Source organism: Phaethon aethereus (genome assembly GCF_964289735.1).
Source record: "Phaethon aethereus genome assembly, chromosome: 6".
In the NCBI taxonomy this organism is placed as follows: Eukaryota; Metazoa; Chordata; class Aves; order Phaethontiformes; family Phaethontidae; genus Phaethon; species Phaethon aethereus.
Genome location: NC_138580.1, coordinates 331,642 through 348,241, shown reverse-complemented (window position 1 = coordinate 348,241; position 16,600 = coordinate 331,642). Strand labels below are relative to the sequence as shown.

At 40.3% G+C, this 16,600-nt stretch overlaps 1 protein-coding gene across 2 annotated transcripts in view; it reads right to left on the bottom strand.

The window, feature by feature from the left end:
• Nucleotides 1-16,600, bottom strand: part of BAZ2B (bromodomain adjacent to zinc finger domain 2B) — a gene marked incomplete at its 5' end in the record, with an annotated part of 87,768 nt that overhangs the window by 12,148 nt on the left and 59,020 nt on the right. For both annotated transcript variants that reach the window (XM_082001416.1, XM_082001417.1), the window contains 5 exons: nt 5,677-5,821; nt 7,030-7,092; nt 9,137-9,380; nt 14,566-14,640; nt 15,986-16,200. In XM_082001416.1, the coding sequence (XP_081857542.1) occupies nt 5,677-5,821; nt 7,030-7,092; nt 9,137-9,380; nt 14,566-14,640; nt 15,986-16,200 (742 nt within the window). The remainder of the gene's footprint in view (nt 1-5,676; nt 5,822-7,029; nt 7,093-9,136; nt 9,381-14,565; nt 14,641-15,985; nt 16,201-16,600) is intronic.

Below are 16,600 nucleotides of genomic sequence, written 5' to 3'. Positions count from 1 at the left end.
CTTTTCACTTTGCAGAAGGAAACCAGCTTGAAGGCACATGCAGACTTAAACCCTGCTAAACACCTAGAGAAATAACAACTTCAACATAGGTAACATAGCTATAGTATGATCCTTAAGATGCATATATGTCTGAATCAGTTTGCCAGTGCAAAGTCTTTGAAAGAGACAAACTCTTGGCAGCTTTCTTTTTGCAAGACTCTTCATGCTTTAATGGAAAAACTCCTCTGTTTGTATCAAGAGAGTACAATGTTTATAGCCTTTAAAGCTTATTTTTGCAAAAGACCCCTTCATTAAACGCACAGACAACTATCGTAGAATAGAATCATAGAATCATTAAGGTTGGAAAAGACCTCTAGGATCAAGTCCAACCATCAACCCAATACCCCCATGCCCACTAAACCATGTCCCAAAGTATTTTTTGAACACTTCCAGAGATGGCGACTCCACCACCTCCCTGGGCAGCCTGTGCCAATGCCTGACCACTCTCTCAGTAAAGAAATTTTTCCCAATATCCAGTCCAGACCTCCCCTGGCACAACTTGAGGCCATTTCCTCTCGTCCTATCATTAGTTAGTTGGGAGAAGAGACCAACATCCACCTCACCACAACCTCCTTTCAGGCAGTTGCAGAGAGCGATGAGGTCTCCCCTCAGCCTCCTCTTCTCCAGACTGAACACCCCCACTTCCCTCAGCCACTCCCCATCAGACTTGTGCTCCAGACCCCTCCCCAGCTCCGTTGCCCTTCTCTGGACACGCTCCAGCACCTCAACGTCCTTCTTGTAGTGAGGGGCCCAACACTGAATACAGGATTCAAGGTGCGGCCTCACCAGTGCCGAGTACAGGGGCACAATCCCTGCCCTGCTCCTGCTGGCCAGACCATTGCTGATACAGGCCAGGACGCTGTTGGCCTTCTTGGCCACCTGGGCACACTGCCGGCTCCTGTTCAGCCAGCTGTTGACCAGCACCCCCAGGTCCTTTTCTACCAGGCAGCTCTCCAGCCGCTCCTCCCCAAGCCTGTAGCGTTGCATGGGGTTGTTGTGACCCAAGTGCAAGACCCGGCACTTGGCCTTGTTGAACCTCACACACTTGGCCTCGGCCCATCGACCCAGCCTGTCCAGATCCCTCTGCAGAGCCCTCCTGCCCTCAAGGAGTCTGAAACTCCCACCCAGCTTGGTGTCATCTGCAAACTTACTAAGGGTGTACTCAGTCCCCTTGTCCAGATCACTGATAAAGACATTGAACAAGACTGGCCCCAAAACTGAGCCCTGGGGAACACCGCTTGTTTTCCTATGAAAAGGAAGGCCAAAATTCCTGTTGTGAAATCAAATAGCCTCAAACATAACATTCAATATTTTACCTCTTTCAATAAAAATCATTAACAGCTTTGACTGTGAAACGATGTCAGCATACTCGGAAGTTTAAAACTCAAGAGCCACCCAACATGATGACTGGGACTCCACACAGCTAAACAGACAGATGCAATCAGACAGCAAAACATCTAATTTGAAGCACAACAAGCAACAGCTGATTGCAAAAGCCAGTTTCTTCAAACACATGAGATGCAGAAGAGATATCTTTTCTGAAAAAGCAAAACATATTTCTGTTGTCTTTCCTCTCTCAGTCTTTCTTAACCATTTCTCTTCTACTCTAATAGTGATGTGTCAGCTTGCACTAAAAGTCTTAAAAAATGTAAAATGTGATGGGAAAGTGTCAGGAAAAGGAGGAAGAGGTAGAAAATCCAACATTCCAACTTCTTACAATTATTTTCATCAGATACTGCAATCACAAATGAACAAAAGTCCTGCTTATGTTTTATGGCCAGAATATCCACAAAAGTTCACATGCTCATTCTGGAAAACCATAATTTCTACAAAGATAATTCATTCAAGAAAATAATATCCTCTCCCATTAAAACTTTAAAGTCCCCAGTTATGGTGTATGTCAATATGTAAACACTTTGAGTATCACCATAAGAACCAAAATAACTACATTGAGAGAGAAGGAGAAGTACTTTTGAACTGGATAAATCATTCAACATTTTATGTCTCACATTTCCATTGTTTAGATAAAGGAATTAGGACTGGATAAACTGTAGAATTAACTGAAACAGGGCAAACTAAGAGCAGAGGGGAAGAAGGAGTATTTGAGAACTTAAGAACATGTCCATTTTGCTATGCAGGGAGATTAAACTTTCATTAAAAAAATATCTTAAAAAATACTGGTTTGCCCTACAGTTCTTGGCTAAAACTTTGCTGTGGGTTTTTTTGTTTGTTTTTACTATCTATCTTAAGACAGGTAGGTATATTTCAATGATTTTCTTTGTGTATAATTGCTGAAGCATTGGGGGATTCATTTGGCTAAAATATAATAAAATAAAATACAGTGAACAAAAGGAATGCAAGTAGTACAGGCAATCTCTCTTCCCACACCTCTCGAGGGGATGGCCTGCAAGACAGGGACTGGAGGAGCAAAGTCCCTCCCACTGTAAGAGAAGATCAGGTTCAAGAGCACCTGAGGAACCTGAACATACACAAGTCCCTGGGACCTGACAAGATGCATCCCAGAGTCCGGAGGGAACTTGTTGTTGCCAAGCCACTCTCCGTGATATTTGAAAAGTCCTGGCAGCCAGGAGAGCTCCCTGGTGACTGGAAAAAGATAAACATTGCACCCATTTTTAAAAAAGGGAGCAAGGAGGACCCTGGGAACTACTGACTTGTCAACCTTGCCTCTGGGCCTGGGCAGATGATGGAGCACATCCTCCTAGAAGCTATGCTAAGGCACATGGAGGACAGGGAGGTGATTCGAGACAGCCAGCATGGCTTCACCAAGGGCAAGTCCTGCCTGGCCAATCTTGTGGCCTTCTGTGATGGAGTGACCGCATCAGTGGACAAGGGGAGGGCTGCCCATGTCATCTGTCTGGCCTTCTGTGAGGCCTCTGACACGGCCCTGAACAACATCCTTCTCTCTAAACTGGGGAGATACGGATTTGATAGGTGGGCTGTTGGGTGGATGAGGAACTGGTTGGATGGTCGCATCCAGAGGGCAGCAGTCAATGGCTCAATCTCCAGATGGAGACTGGTGACGAGTGGTGTCCCTCAGGGGTCTGTACTGGGACCAGTACTCTTTAGTATCTTCATCAATGACACAGTCAGTGGGATCGAGTGCACCGTCAGCAAGTTTGTGGATGACACCAAGCTGAGTGGTGCAGCTGACACACTTCAGGGACGGGATGCCATCCAGAAGGACCTGGACAAGCTCAAGGAAGCGGCCTGTGTGAGACTCATGCAGGGTCCTCCACCTGGGTCAGGGCAACCCCCAGTATCAGTACAGGCTGGAGACAAAGGGATGGAGAGCAGCCCTGCTGAGAAGGGCTTGGGGGTGCTGGTGCATGAAAAGCTGGACATGAGCTATCAATGTACACTCGCAGCCCAGAAAGCCAGCCGTGTCCTGGGCTGCACCCAAAGCCGCGTGGCCAGCAGGGTGAGGGAAGGGATCCTGCCCCTCTGCCCCGCTCTGGGGAGACCCCCCTGCAGTACTGCATCCAGCTCTGGAGCCCTCGGCACAGGAGAGACACGGACCTGCTGGAGCGGGGCCAGAGGAGGCCCCAGCAACGCTCCGAGGGCTGGAACAGCTCTGCTGGGAGGACAGGCTGGGAGAGCTGGGGGGGCTCAGCCTGGAGCAGAGAAGGCTCTGGGGAGACCTTACTGCAGCTGCCAGGGCTTAAAAAGGGCTTAGAAGAAAGATGGGGACAGACTTTTTAGCAGGGCCTGTAGCGATACGACAGGGGGTAATGGTTTTAAACTAAAAGAGGTCAGATTTCGACTACATCTAAGGAAGACATTTTTCACAACAAGGGTGGTGAACCCCCGGCCCAGGTTGCCCAGAGAGGTGGTCGATGCCCCATCCCTGGAAACATCCCAGGTCAGGCTGGACGGGGCTCTGAGCGACCTGATCGAGTTGAAGATGTCCCTGCTCACTGCAGGGCGTTGGACTAGATGGCCTTGAAAGGTCCCTTCCAGCCCAAACCCTTCTATGACTGTATGATACAGCATACAACCGTTTACCTTCTCTATCCAGCTACTCATGTGCAAAACAGTTCCTAACACACAGCATAAAATAATGCAGGACAGGAGACACAGAAAATTACTTTTTATGCTATCCATTCTAGAAAGGTAACTTGAAGATTAAGATTGGGCCCCTCACTACAAGAAGGATGTTGAGGTGCTGGAGCGTGTCCAGAGAAGGGCAACGAAGCTGGGGACGGGTCTGGTGGACAAGTCTTATAAGGAGCGGCTGAGGGAACTGGGGTTGTTCAGTCTGGAGAAGAGGAGGCTGAGGGGAGCCCTCATCGCTCTCTACAACTACCTGAAAGGGGGTTGTGGCGACGAGGGTGTTGGTCTCTTCTCCCAAGTAATCAGCGAGAGGACGAGAGGAAACGGCCTCAAGTTGCGCCAGGGGAGGTTTAGATTGGATATTGGGAAAAATTTCTTCACTGAGAGAGTGGTCAGGCATTGGAACAGGCTGCCCAGGGAGGTGGTGGAGTCGCCATCTCTGGAAGTGTTCAAAAAACGTGTGAATGTGGCGCTTCAGGACATGGTTTGGGGGACATGGTGGCACTGGATTGATGGTTGGACTTTATGATCTTGAAGGTCCTTTCCAACCTAGTGATTCTGTGATTTGATAGATCAAGATTTGATAAATCAAGGAGAAGTTCTATGGCTTATTTTTGGGGCCAAAATAGGGCTCAGATTTCATACCATGCTGTAATGTTACAATTATTTTAATTGAATAGCTGTCTGGAATGATGCAATTCTCATAAGATCATGCAGTTCCGATCTGTATCAGAGATTTTTTTTTTTTTTTTATTTGGGGGATGGGGGGGACGGGGACTGTGAGAGTATTGGGGTTTTGCTTCATCTGTAGCTGAATTAGAAAGGATTCTTCTGTGACCAAAATGAAGACTTATGTTTAAAAATTCTAATACCCACAAAATGGGCAGACTAATAGATGTTTTCTGCATCTATCCCATTTAAAGTGTGTGGAATATTCAATCACAGTTGGTATACAACTGTCACAACCACAAAATTACATTTTAATTTTAGCAAAAATAACTTCAGCACTTGCTGGATTGGAAGAAAGGTTAGTTGGTAAAATACAGAGACTAAATTATATTGTTGATTAGCCAAGATAGTATTTCACTGTGTGAAAGTAAGTTTCATATTTTTTGCAGACATATATCAAATCTTCATCCACAGAACAGTCTGTGTATTTGCACAAAATATAACAACTGATGATTAAAAGATTTTTTTTTTCAGTCGATGGTCATTGCAGTTTTCATATGAAGAGTTCACTGACATAGGGAAACATGAAAAAGTTCAGAAAAAGCCAAAAAATATCCCATGCAGATAAGTATGAAAAGCATAACATACAAAACTATAACAACTGAAAACTTCCAAATTCTTAATCCTCATTTAGAAAGATATTAACTGATACTTCATAACCAGGAAGAGTGTATCAGAGAGCACCATATGAATAGATCTACTGACAATAGCTCGTTTAGCCCCTGGTTGAAGGTGAAGCCTAAAGACACTGCTGCACAAAACTACAGCCTACAGAGAGAGGCAGTATGTCTTGGCATAGTATGCCTCGGTGTGACATTATTCCTTCGTGTTTCTTACCTTCACCACTTTCCATGCCTTCTACAAAAACACCACCACACTGGGGCAGAATCCAGTATCGGCGCCTGTAGCGATCTTGACCGAACATCATTGAACGCAAACAGTGTGAAGCTTCAAATAATTTCTTTCTGTACTGGCTTTGTTGCTGTTTTAAAAAAGGGGAAGCATTATAATTCAGTAGGGGGAAAAAAAATCCATTATAACGAAATAATCTCCTGGCTGCCAGACTGAACAGAAGTTCAAGGGTCACATGAGAGGGCTCTCACAGATTTTGTGTTTGTGTTATGTGATATTCTACTCACAACTGCTGCCTTGGTGATTTGACTTACAGAGCTCCCTTTAAAAAAAAATCAATTCAATCCCTTCCTGGTTCAGCCTCAGTTTATCAGTCTTCCTTTAAAAACACACTTTGTGATGGTAGGTCCTGTCTTTTTAACACTGACTCCCAGAGAACGACAGGATCAAAGATTTCATTGCACAAGAACAGCTGACGCCCTATCGATCACACAGTAATAGCAAACGGTGCACAGAGCGCTGAAGGCAGCTGATACTGCAGTTCCTGATGGGAAACTAATGACATATTTTAACTGGTTCATAAAAGAACAATAATGTCTGAAAATAAACTCTGTATTCTAACACGAACAGTTCTCTGAGGGGGGCCAACAAGACTTTCAGGGCATTTATGCAATTCTTGTTCTGCTAAATTGACACTGCTGGAAGTCAGGTGTAATTCTGGACTGCTAATTTATTGCAGTTTGCAACGTGAGAGAAACTAAGAGACGAAGTCTTAAAATTATGAATTTTCTCATACGATGAATAAAAACATGGGCTATCAGCACTGTTATCTACAGCAGTCTATCTTTCTCATTTACATTTCTCTTCCTATTCCATTGTTTCTTCTTCCAAAATCTGAAGCAAGGACAGATCTCTGTACCGGCTTGGAACACAGCTGCAGAAATTAGCCGACGGTAGGAGGGAAGGAGAACTGCCACAATTTGTATAATGGAAAAGTCATTGCTTCTCATAAACAAAATTTATCATCACTTTCAAAGATCAACAAAGAGAAGTATATCAATTAGGTCTGGATAAAAATTATTTTACTTTTTATTCTGAGATGTGTGACTATATCACCAACAGCTTTCTAACTGTCTTTTGAGTCATATCCACTTAGTGCTGCTAAACTCACAACTCAGGTGTCATGAACAGTAGCATCATATTCATATTTCATGAAACAAAAGCTCATCTTTATTTCAATTTATATTAAGTTGGAGCATGGAAAATGTTAGTTAATGTTCTAACTCATGACATCTAGTGATCAAATTTGTAGTATAACAAAGACAAATGACCTCTCACCTTTGTCAGTTTATCAATCTGCTTCTCTAGTTCTTCAACACTTGCTGTTTGGTCCCCATCATCCTATAATCACCAAATATACTGTCACGCCAAATTTATTTCAGGATAAAATCATACTATATCTAACTAATATTACAGTAAAAAGATGTAACAGAAAATGAGAGGCAAAATCTAAGAGTAAAAAAGTTTAGATCATGTGCTCATTCAATGTATTTGACTAGGAACAACATAACTGGAAAAAGACACAACTTGACTCTTTCCCAACCATCCCAGATGCATACAAAGGAGAAAGCTTGTAGCCAAATGTTCCCTGTAAATATTCTTTTACTGGAAGCAATAATTCAGTTTGTGCATGAACAATTAAGACTACAGAATTTAATCTTTGTTTCTTTGAAGCTTTTTAGATACTCAAATTATTTTCTAAGTGTTTTTCATGCATGACCTAACGGAATCTGTCAAAATCTTATCCATCAGTCTTTGGTCAGTGCACACTTGCATTTTATTTCAATGTCTACAAGAAATTGTAGAGCCACTTTAAATTACAAGTCCGCTATAAAAGTTCCAGTATTAATCTTGCTGATTTTTGAAGAGGAATGCACCCATGGTTAAGCCTATGGTTCCCTTCTATTTGACACAGTTTAAAAATGAGAGTCATTTCTATAAAGAGAGTTTTAATTTTGTTCAAGAAAGTCTTTGGGGATAACAGCAAGTTTCCAAAAGAATACAACCAAAATCCTAGGGCTCCCAATCACCTGCACCGTAAGATACTGGTCTTGCACTTCTTGGCCCTGTGAAAGTGCACCAGAGCGAAGCCTTCTGAAGTACCACATATAGCATGAATGCAATGGAAGTTCTGTTATACAAGGAAATTAATCACTCTACAGGAGTTACAGGACTTTTGCCTATGAAATGCCCAGTGTACCAATATACAAGATTGTGCTAAAGGGAAAAAGACTGAGGCACAAATGTGATTAGATGCCTAAACAGTACTTATTTTTAATTCTGAAGTGTTAATTTGTACGAACTCCATGCTATGCCTCTAAGGTATTCTCTTAAATTCACACTCTTAAATTATAGTACTTGAAATAAATCCAGAATAATAGCACAAACAGCTGTTCCTACCCTAGGAACTAGCTGGGTTTCCAATGAAGAGTGCTTGCAAAAGTTTGAGTTCACATAGCACGTTGCATACATGCATGGTTCAAGTGGCCATATCCGCAGCACCCGTAAAACCTTACTGTGAACTTTTATAACCTTGCATAAATGAATCGGTTCCAGCAAACGGTGCAACACCCAGTGCACTAAAATGTAGCATTCGGTATCACTTGTGTCTCTTATCAGGTTTCATCCTGCAGAGAATTCTAAAGTTCCACAGTGAATCTTACAGGCCTGTGGCACTTCTATTACAAAAATCTTTTGACCATTGTAGATACAATTCAGCTCAACAAGCTAAAAATGTTTCAGTGGTCCTTCCTGTATCTTATCTGATATTAACTAGCAAAATTTATCATCTTGTGATCCAATACAGTTGGGCAGTGATTACCCTAGAAAAGTTATGAAAAAAATACACAGGAAGGTCACAAGCAAGCTTTATAATAAATAATGTTAAATGTAACTTTGCACTTCTTTATTATTTTGTTAACTAATAAATAACCTTTATTCTCCACTAAGAGAAAGCTACAGTTATGCTCATTTGCTAACAGGGCTGCAGTTCTCTGGATCTGGTACAATCTTTCAGAATTTCAGAGAAATTAAGATTAAGTCAAAACGGGGAGGGGGGACACACGACGACGACAGACAAACCCAAAAGGAAAAAAAAAAAAACCAAAACCCACACACAAAAAACCCACCAACAAAACCCCAAACAAACAAACAAGAAACCCCACCACACCCCACCAACCCATACTGTAATAGCTATCAAAAAAAGAAAAAATACTCTGGAAAATAAACTTATTCCCAAAGTTTAAAAATATTGGAGGCAAGTTATTCTTCCTTCCCTTTGTATTACGAAAATTTGGGGAAGCAGTGCCATATTGCAGAGAAACAGAAGGAAAACAAGTTCTAACTTATTAGTGAATTAAGTTTCACTATACTTAAAATCCCCCACCTCATCCTCACAAACTTCTGCCTTCTTTCCTTTTTTATCTTCTTTGTCTTCTTCATCCTCATCATCATCATCTGCCTGATCATCACTGTCGTCATCGTCATCATCATCGTAATCACTGTCCCCGCCCTTTCGTCTGCGCTTGCGGCCTGGTGTTGGTGTTTCCAAAGAGTGCTGCTCCTCTCCTATGTCACCACCTCCCGTGGCATCTCTTTTGCCAGTTTTCTTGGCATGAATGATTCTAAGCCTTGAAACACATGACAAGGGGTGAAATTATGGAGTATGTCTGTAGCAGAAACATACCTTTCTTCCTATGTGATTGAAAGTAAATAACTGAATTTTAGATCCCAGTTAGCTCTTCTGTTCCAATATGATATTGCAGTTTCTCAATATTTATTGCCATTAGTCAACAAGAAAAATTCAGGTTATAAAACCCCTTAAGCCACTTATTCAGTTCTGAATAGAGTTTCTATTTCTCTCAGGTGAGTTTTACTGCGTAACTGTTTAGAAGAAATGAAACACAAGAGGGATTTTGAAAAGTCAGGAAAGACAATTAGAAGAAAGAACCATTTCAACTTCTTTATCTTTTGTTTTATGCATTTAAGAATACGATCACAGAATACCGGGGGGGGGGGGGGGGGGGGGGGGGGGGAGGCAAGACAGAAATCCTCAGTTGGAAGTATGAAATTATTTACATTTGCATGGCAACAGCAAGGTTGGATTAAAACATTATTTTTTTCATTTCAGATTTTAATACATTTTTAATTTATTATATGTTATTTGATTTTAGTTCTTTGACTCATCTTTTTATTCTAGGACATACTTCCTGTTCTGAGAAATCTTGGCTACCTGAACTACTAGGGGGTTCCTCAATCAAACTCTCACTTTCCTTTATGAAAGAAAAGGGAAACTTACATACCAGTAATTATGGTTGTAGTAGAGCTTCTTCTTCTATACAAACCCTATAAGACAAGATTCCACACAGCAAAAATTACAGTTCCACCTATCAGGGAGCTAGCAGGCAAACATGCTGAATCACAGGAGGTGTAAATAGCCAGCCCTAACCAGTCACTTATAACGCAGACCAAAAACGCAACCATCTTAGAAGAGATTCATAAACGTGCAGAAAAGACAAAGATTTTTGTAAGAGATGACTGGAAGAAGGTAGGATGGGAAAAGTAGAACGGTAACGACAAACACAATTACCAGTACGTAATTTTTCCTTGTCGTACTTCTCTCTCTTCCCATCCTACAAAACAATATTCCATACAGCAAGTGGCTACAAGTACGATGAGTGTTGCAGAAATACTGGCTACTGGGCACACTGACAAACGTATCAACCTTCTAAGATGCCGATAAACAAAGCCAGTGCTCAACAGCACAGATTTAAATGAAGCTGTCACTGCTCAATTGGTAGCAGCACTTTTTAAAAAGACCGTTAGCAAGAATTAACAAGGGACCTTCTGTTTGCTTGAAAACAGCTGGGCTTCAGGTTTCGTTGGGTTTTTTTGGGGGGGTAGGGGTGAAGGGGTGGGGGGGTGTTCTTTTTTTAATGCAGCCGTTAATCCACTGAAGAATTTAGGAAGTTTTACACTTCTATTTTTTGCAATACAAATGGATTTTTAGCTATTTTAGCAATTCAAAATATTTTTTAATTAAAAAATTTCTCAAGCCTTCCAATGAATTTGGAAGCAAGTAACATTTTCAGGTCTGGTGCAAAAACCCTTAGTCCCACTGAGTATCAGTATTACTCAGGTTGCCACTGAGTTAAGGTTTTTTTAGGAAAAAAAATTTCCTTGTTATGAGAGTAACTTCAAACCATCAAGTCCTCTTCATCCGAACTGGAAATTCCTGCCTATACACAGGAATTAACTATGAAACAAAGCCACTAGTCAATGACTGGATTGACTACTGTGTGACTGGACAATCTTAGAGACAAATTAGACTAAGATAATCTTGAAGACAATTCAATAATAAAGCTGGCAGGTGGAAGCTCAATGACCAGCAAACACCTCTTTCATATACATAAAAGAAATTAGAAGAAGCAAAAAAGGTTACTTTTGCTGGAAGCAAAAACAGAGATACAGTGCTGTCAAGCACTAAAGGAAGCCTGCATGACACTACAAATTACAAGGATGGAGATGAATCAAGGATGTTCTCCTTTAATAGCAGCATAGGCGTAAGAAGGCAGCAGTCTGTATCTGAAGTAGCCTAGAGACAGAAACCAATGAGAGTGTAACTTAAAAAATGCTCTGGTAATTCAAGAGCTAGCGTAATTTTCCTGCTGCTACCTAGACCTATGGCTCACTGAGAGAAGAAAACCTTCACTTACAAAACTGTTTCATCCTTCTCACTTTCATGTATATACCAAAACGACATCTGCAACTATTGAGAGAATGGTATTTAAAATATAATTGTATCTATTGAGAATTATAAAGTCTACTGGCCTACAAAAAGAGTGGGTGGCCCATCAGACAATCAGATGTGTCACCTAACCCTGCTCTAATCTAATCTGTAATGTTTACTAGATCATAAAAGGGAAATTCACTTTTTTACTTAATTTTCATGCATTCCTCGTAATTTTTGCACATAAGTAGCAGCAAAGGAAAGAAATTCTAAACATTGCACTTTTAACATACTTCAGCTTGGGTCTCAAAAAATGAGAGTTTCACAAATCAGTATTACTACCTCCTACCCAAACTCAGGGTGTAACTTCTCCCCTCATGTAACACTGCTTTTGATATACCATCATCATTTACAGTTGAGGCGGCCTTATTGCAAATAAATTAACTTACAAGGAGTATGCTGTAATACTGGCATGTTGGAAAGAACATTGTTGCAGTGAAAAAACTTGTTCAAGTCTTGTAAAGAAACAGCTACTACCTAATCCTTTAAGTAGCAATATTTCATTTTTATTCCCTTTTATATTGATCAAGCTGCACAAGAGATGCCAAGGACAAAACATGTAATGGAAAAGGAGACACTGAGATTATGATTATCCAGTTAAAAAACAGCTGAATCCTCTCATCTGAGACAGTCGTCTGACTATAATTGTGATACAGAAAGCACAAAGAAAGATGAATTTCTTGTATGAGACAGGTGCCTTTACAAAAATGGTGATGAATATCAAGATTCACATCCTAAATATGATAGAGAAGGAATGAGATGCAACCTCTCACTGACCACCAGCCCAGCAGAAACAGTCCAGGCAGCTCCGAATTCCGTTTCCAACCATGAATCTCATACTTATCAAGGAATTTTGCTCAATATCCTTAAGAGGGGGTGGTGCGTGTGGCAGCATCCCTATAGGCTTTGATACAATGCTTCCTTTTTCCAGTTGGGATTTTAGCATTGCTTTTTTGTACCTTACACACAGAGCTTCTCTTCCCCCCGCCTTCCCCATGCCCCGATACCCAGTTGAGGAGCCAATCTCATAAAAAGTGATAACGTAAGCATAAAAAAAATCACGTCGTGACAACTTCTGATACAGGTAGAATCTTTCCTCATCCCACCTGCATAAACTTCAAGGCAGTCTGGACATAGTGGCATGAAGATTTACCACAACAAACACTGGCAAGCCAGGCTGAGATGAAATAAACCCACTCCTCAGCATCTGTTATCCTGCCACTATACACTTCCCACACAGGATGGGCTTGTGTTGATGGGCTTGTAAAGTCTGTATACATATGAAAAGAGTACACATCAGTTGATCACATGGCGAGTAGTCGAGAAACCAGATACTCCTATGTAAAACTGTTTGGGAATAGGATGCTTAAAAACTAGACAGAGCTTTGAAATGGATGGGGAAGATAACATGCATAAGAATGAAGCCTGGAAGCAGAAAGAAAGACCGAACAGAAGACTGAAATGGACCTATTTCTTTTCAGAAGCCCCAGAACACTGTAAGAGTTTATGAAAAACACCAACTGACGTACTAAAGAAGAAAACATTGTTTAAAATTGATCAAAGAAGGCTCCTCTAAAAAGCTTCTCAGAGTTCATCAGAAAAACAGTGGGAAATCCAAAGATTTTGAACCAAAGATAAGTGAGACGGAATCAAGTCCAGTGAACTCAAAGACATGGAAGAACGACGTTTCTGAGCACTTGCTTGATACTTACACTGGAAAACAGGGCCAGCACTACTGGAACCTGAAATCCACACATGAGGGGAGAACACAAGAAATAGAAAAATGATTGTAGAAAGGAAGAGGGGCTTGGGAGTTCTGCATATTATGCCCACTATTTGAAAGGGAAGAAAGAGATCATGAGGAAAAGGGAGGATCCTACATCTACAAGTACTTACAGTTTGATGGAGGGAGAGAAAGACTAAGCATTCCCTAAGGAGACAAGGACAGGTAAGGGTCCCATTCTGCTAGCGGACAGTTGGCTACATCAGACATTCAGATACACTTTTAAACAATATCCCACAGAAGGGATACAGATGAAGACAGGAAAATGTATTTGGATTGTCCTTAAAGATAAAATATATTAAGCCTGCGCAGACTGGGATCTGCAGTATTAGTAGATAATTTCTTTTTATTGGTCTAATTTTTTCCTCTACCTCCCTCTTGTCCTTCTTCTTTACTTCTTTCCTTCTTCCTTCTGAGATACATCAAAGGGAAAAAAGGGAGACATAAGATTAGAAACACAAGTACCTAAAGCGAGGACTAAGAAAGGATTCACCGTTCCTAGTAAGAGGTAAAGATGACTAAGAAAAAAAAAGAAAGTAGAATCTGGCTATATATTTTTACCCCCTGTGATTCATGAACTCTGTGCCTTCTAGCTTCCTGGTAGCTGGAGCCATTAGCTTGCTGTATGGAATTTTGTCTTGTAGAATGGGAGAACAGTGGATACAAAACTGACAACCCTTAAAAAATTCCAATTTTACCTTAAATAAGCATATGAAAAAATATCTCAAAGTTCGCATTCTACATATGAACCCTAGCTATAGGGAACAATGCAACATTGACAGATGGGGAACACTAAGGTAATGCAATATAAATTTGCAAAATTCGATTAGTAATTGTATGAAAGTCATGTCTTCTTAAAATGTCTTTCAGAATGAACATTGGTAATTATGGTAGGTCCAAATAAACTTTGATAATGTCAATAGTGATTTGACAGCTCCAGTAACATTCCAATAAAAAAATTTTTACTTTCTTCCAAAGAATAAAAAATGGACTTGACGTTGCTCCAATTTTGAGGCACACCAACCCTCTGAATGTCATGCATCTTTAATAGATTGTAGAAGACTGGTGCTGCACCATTCTAAATCCACATCCATCTGAATTAAGCAGTTCAGTTACTAACTTCTTGGTAAATCCGTAATTGCATCAGCTAATTTTGTCCTTAGAACCAATTGCCTATAGAGTACAATATCTGAGCAAATGCAAAAAAGCAATATATTATAATATTTAAAGAAATGAAACTTACTTCCGAAGTTTGCCTTCAACCATCCATTTATCTCTCCTTAAGTTTGACATATAATCAATGTTTTTATCAATTTCACTGTCAAAGATAAAATAATCCATTAACCGCCAACTTACACATTTTTTCTGACAGACATTTATGTACAGATACTTCGTCTCAAAGAACTATCTTGGAAAAATGTTTAAAATTCAAAATGAATAATTTCAAAGCTAAGAAATTCCAATACTAGGAATGTCAACGTAGCATACTGCTGTACCTATGTCAGGCAGTCTTTATTTACAGTATCACGTAAGCTTTCTTTCCAAAAAAGAGCCTCCAGATGTATTTGCCACAAGCATCTAGCCCTGCACTGAAAACAAAGTCTTCACTGCTATATCTATGGTATTCTACCTAGAATCCATGTGGTCTACAAACTAACATTTGCTTTTCGCTGCAGAAACTGAAGTACCAATAAAGTGCTGTCTGTGAGCCCAATTCTGAGACATCCCAGCCTCAACAATTTAGCAGGTTATAGTTGTTTTCTATGATGAAAACATGAAACTCAAGTTCTGAACGATCATTTCTACAAATTTGACTTAACAGTTGGTCATCAGCAATAAGATAAAGTTTCTTATTATGATGACTTTGATTAACACAGATGAACTGTCTTGCACAGTACATGCACAGCACTTGCACTGCCCACTCCTGCTATTTTTCAACTTTGGAAAACATGAAGCGTCTCTTTCATTCTTGAACTTACACAACCCAGATTCACTGCTGCAGCACAGTATACCAAAAGCAGCAGAATCACCATGAAACAGAACAGCCCTCAGCTAGGTGGTAAAAGACTTTTCCACAGTAAGTTAGTACACGGAGGTATAGGTATCCCAAAGACTGGCATTTCCTAAGTTTTTATAGCATATTGTAGGGCTTTACAATGTTGTTTAACATAGTGGTTTTTAATTATGAAATGCTATACATTACTGACTACAAATTAAGTATACACTTTCTTAAATTACTACCATGATAAATCAGGCTTGCCACCTCAGTTTATGGTCCTAGTTAAAAGTATTTGGACAAGAGAGGTATTAAAAACAGAAGGAAAAGAGGGAAAACAGAGTACTGCAGAACCCTTACACAACTCTTCTAAATCATTCCCTAGAATATCTAGTAAATTTCTTTGTCATCAACCTCATCTTTTACTCTGAAAATAGCTGGAGGAATTTTGGTGCTAGCTTTGAAAACAAGGTTACAGACCAGACATAGGAAAGTTCTACTCTTCCATTGTATCAGAAGTACATAAAGATAAGAAGCAGTAACATAGCAAATTTTAGCTTTCATTGTAAGAACATCAAGACTCCTCCTGTAACAGTGTATACCGTATTTTTGAACTGTAACATTTATACAATTTTATTTTTACAGACTTGCTTGGGAAAAATCTTACCTTACTACACTTTTGCTGCATGCTAACTCATTGACAAGAAAAGCGAGTACTGATGCTTTCTGAGCTGGAGTATGTGCCTGAAAAGCTGTTGTCTTCAAGCTCTCTGTCAGCTCAGTTTGCCCACAGTGAGCCTCCATGAATAATTGCAGAATCTCAGACACATTATCTCGATTGATACCAACATTCAGTAAGTGCTCCCCAAGAATAGTTTTAGCCTAAAAAGAATAAAGACATTTCAAACCATCACATTTAAAAATACTATTCTCCTCTGCAAGCTATACTATTGTTTGCAAAACAGAGGGGTGGGTTTGTTTGCATTTTCATGTAAGCATTTTAATCAGGACTTTGCTTTAAAACTAATCAAATGTAAATCTTGAATAAAGTAACAAATTAGAATGTCTCTACCTCCAAGTTTTTAAGAACAGAGATACTACTAATATTAATGAAATAGGTTAAATGCAACAAGACATGGTCCAGCTGGAACTTGATGAGTACTGTTTTGTACAATCACGCTATGTAGAGTTCTACAGTAGAAAAGAGCTATGTTGGCTTGAAAAAGAAGGCTAAGATGAAAGAGAATCACGAATGAAACAGTTTTGATAAAGTGACAGAGAG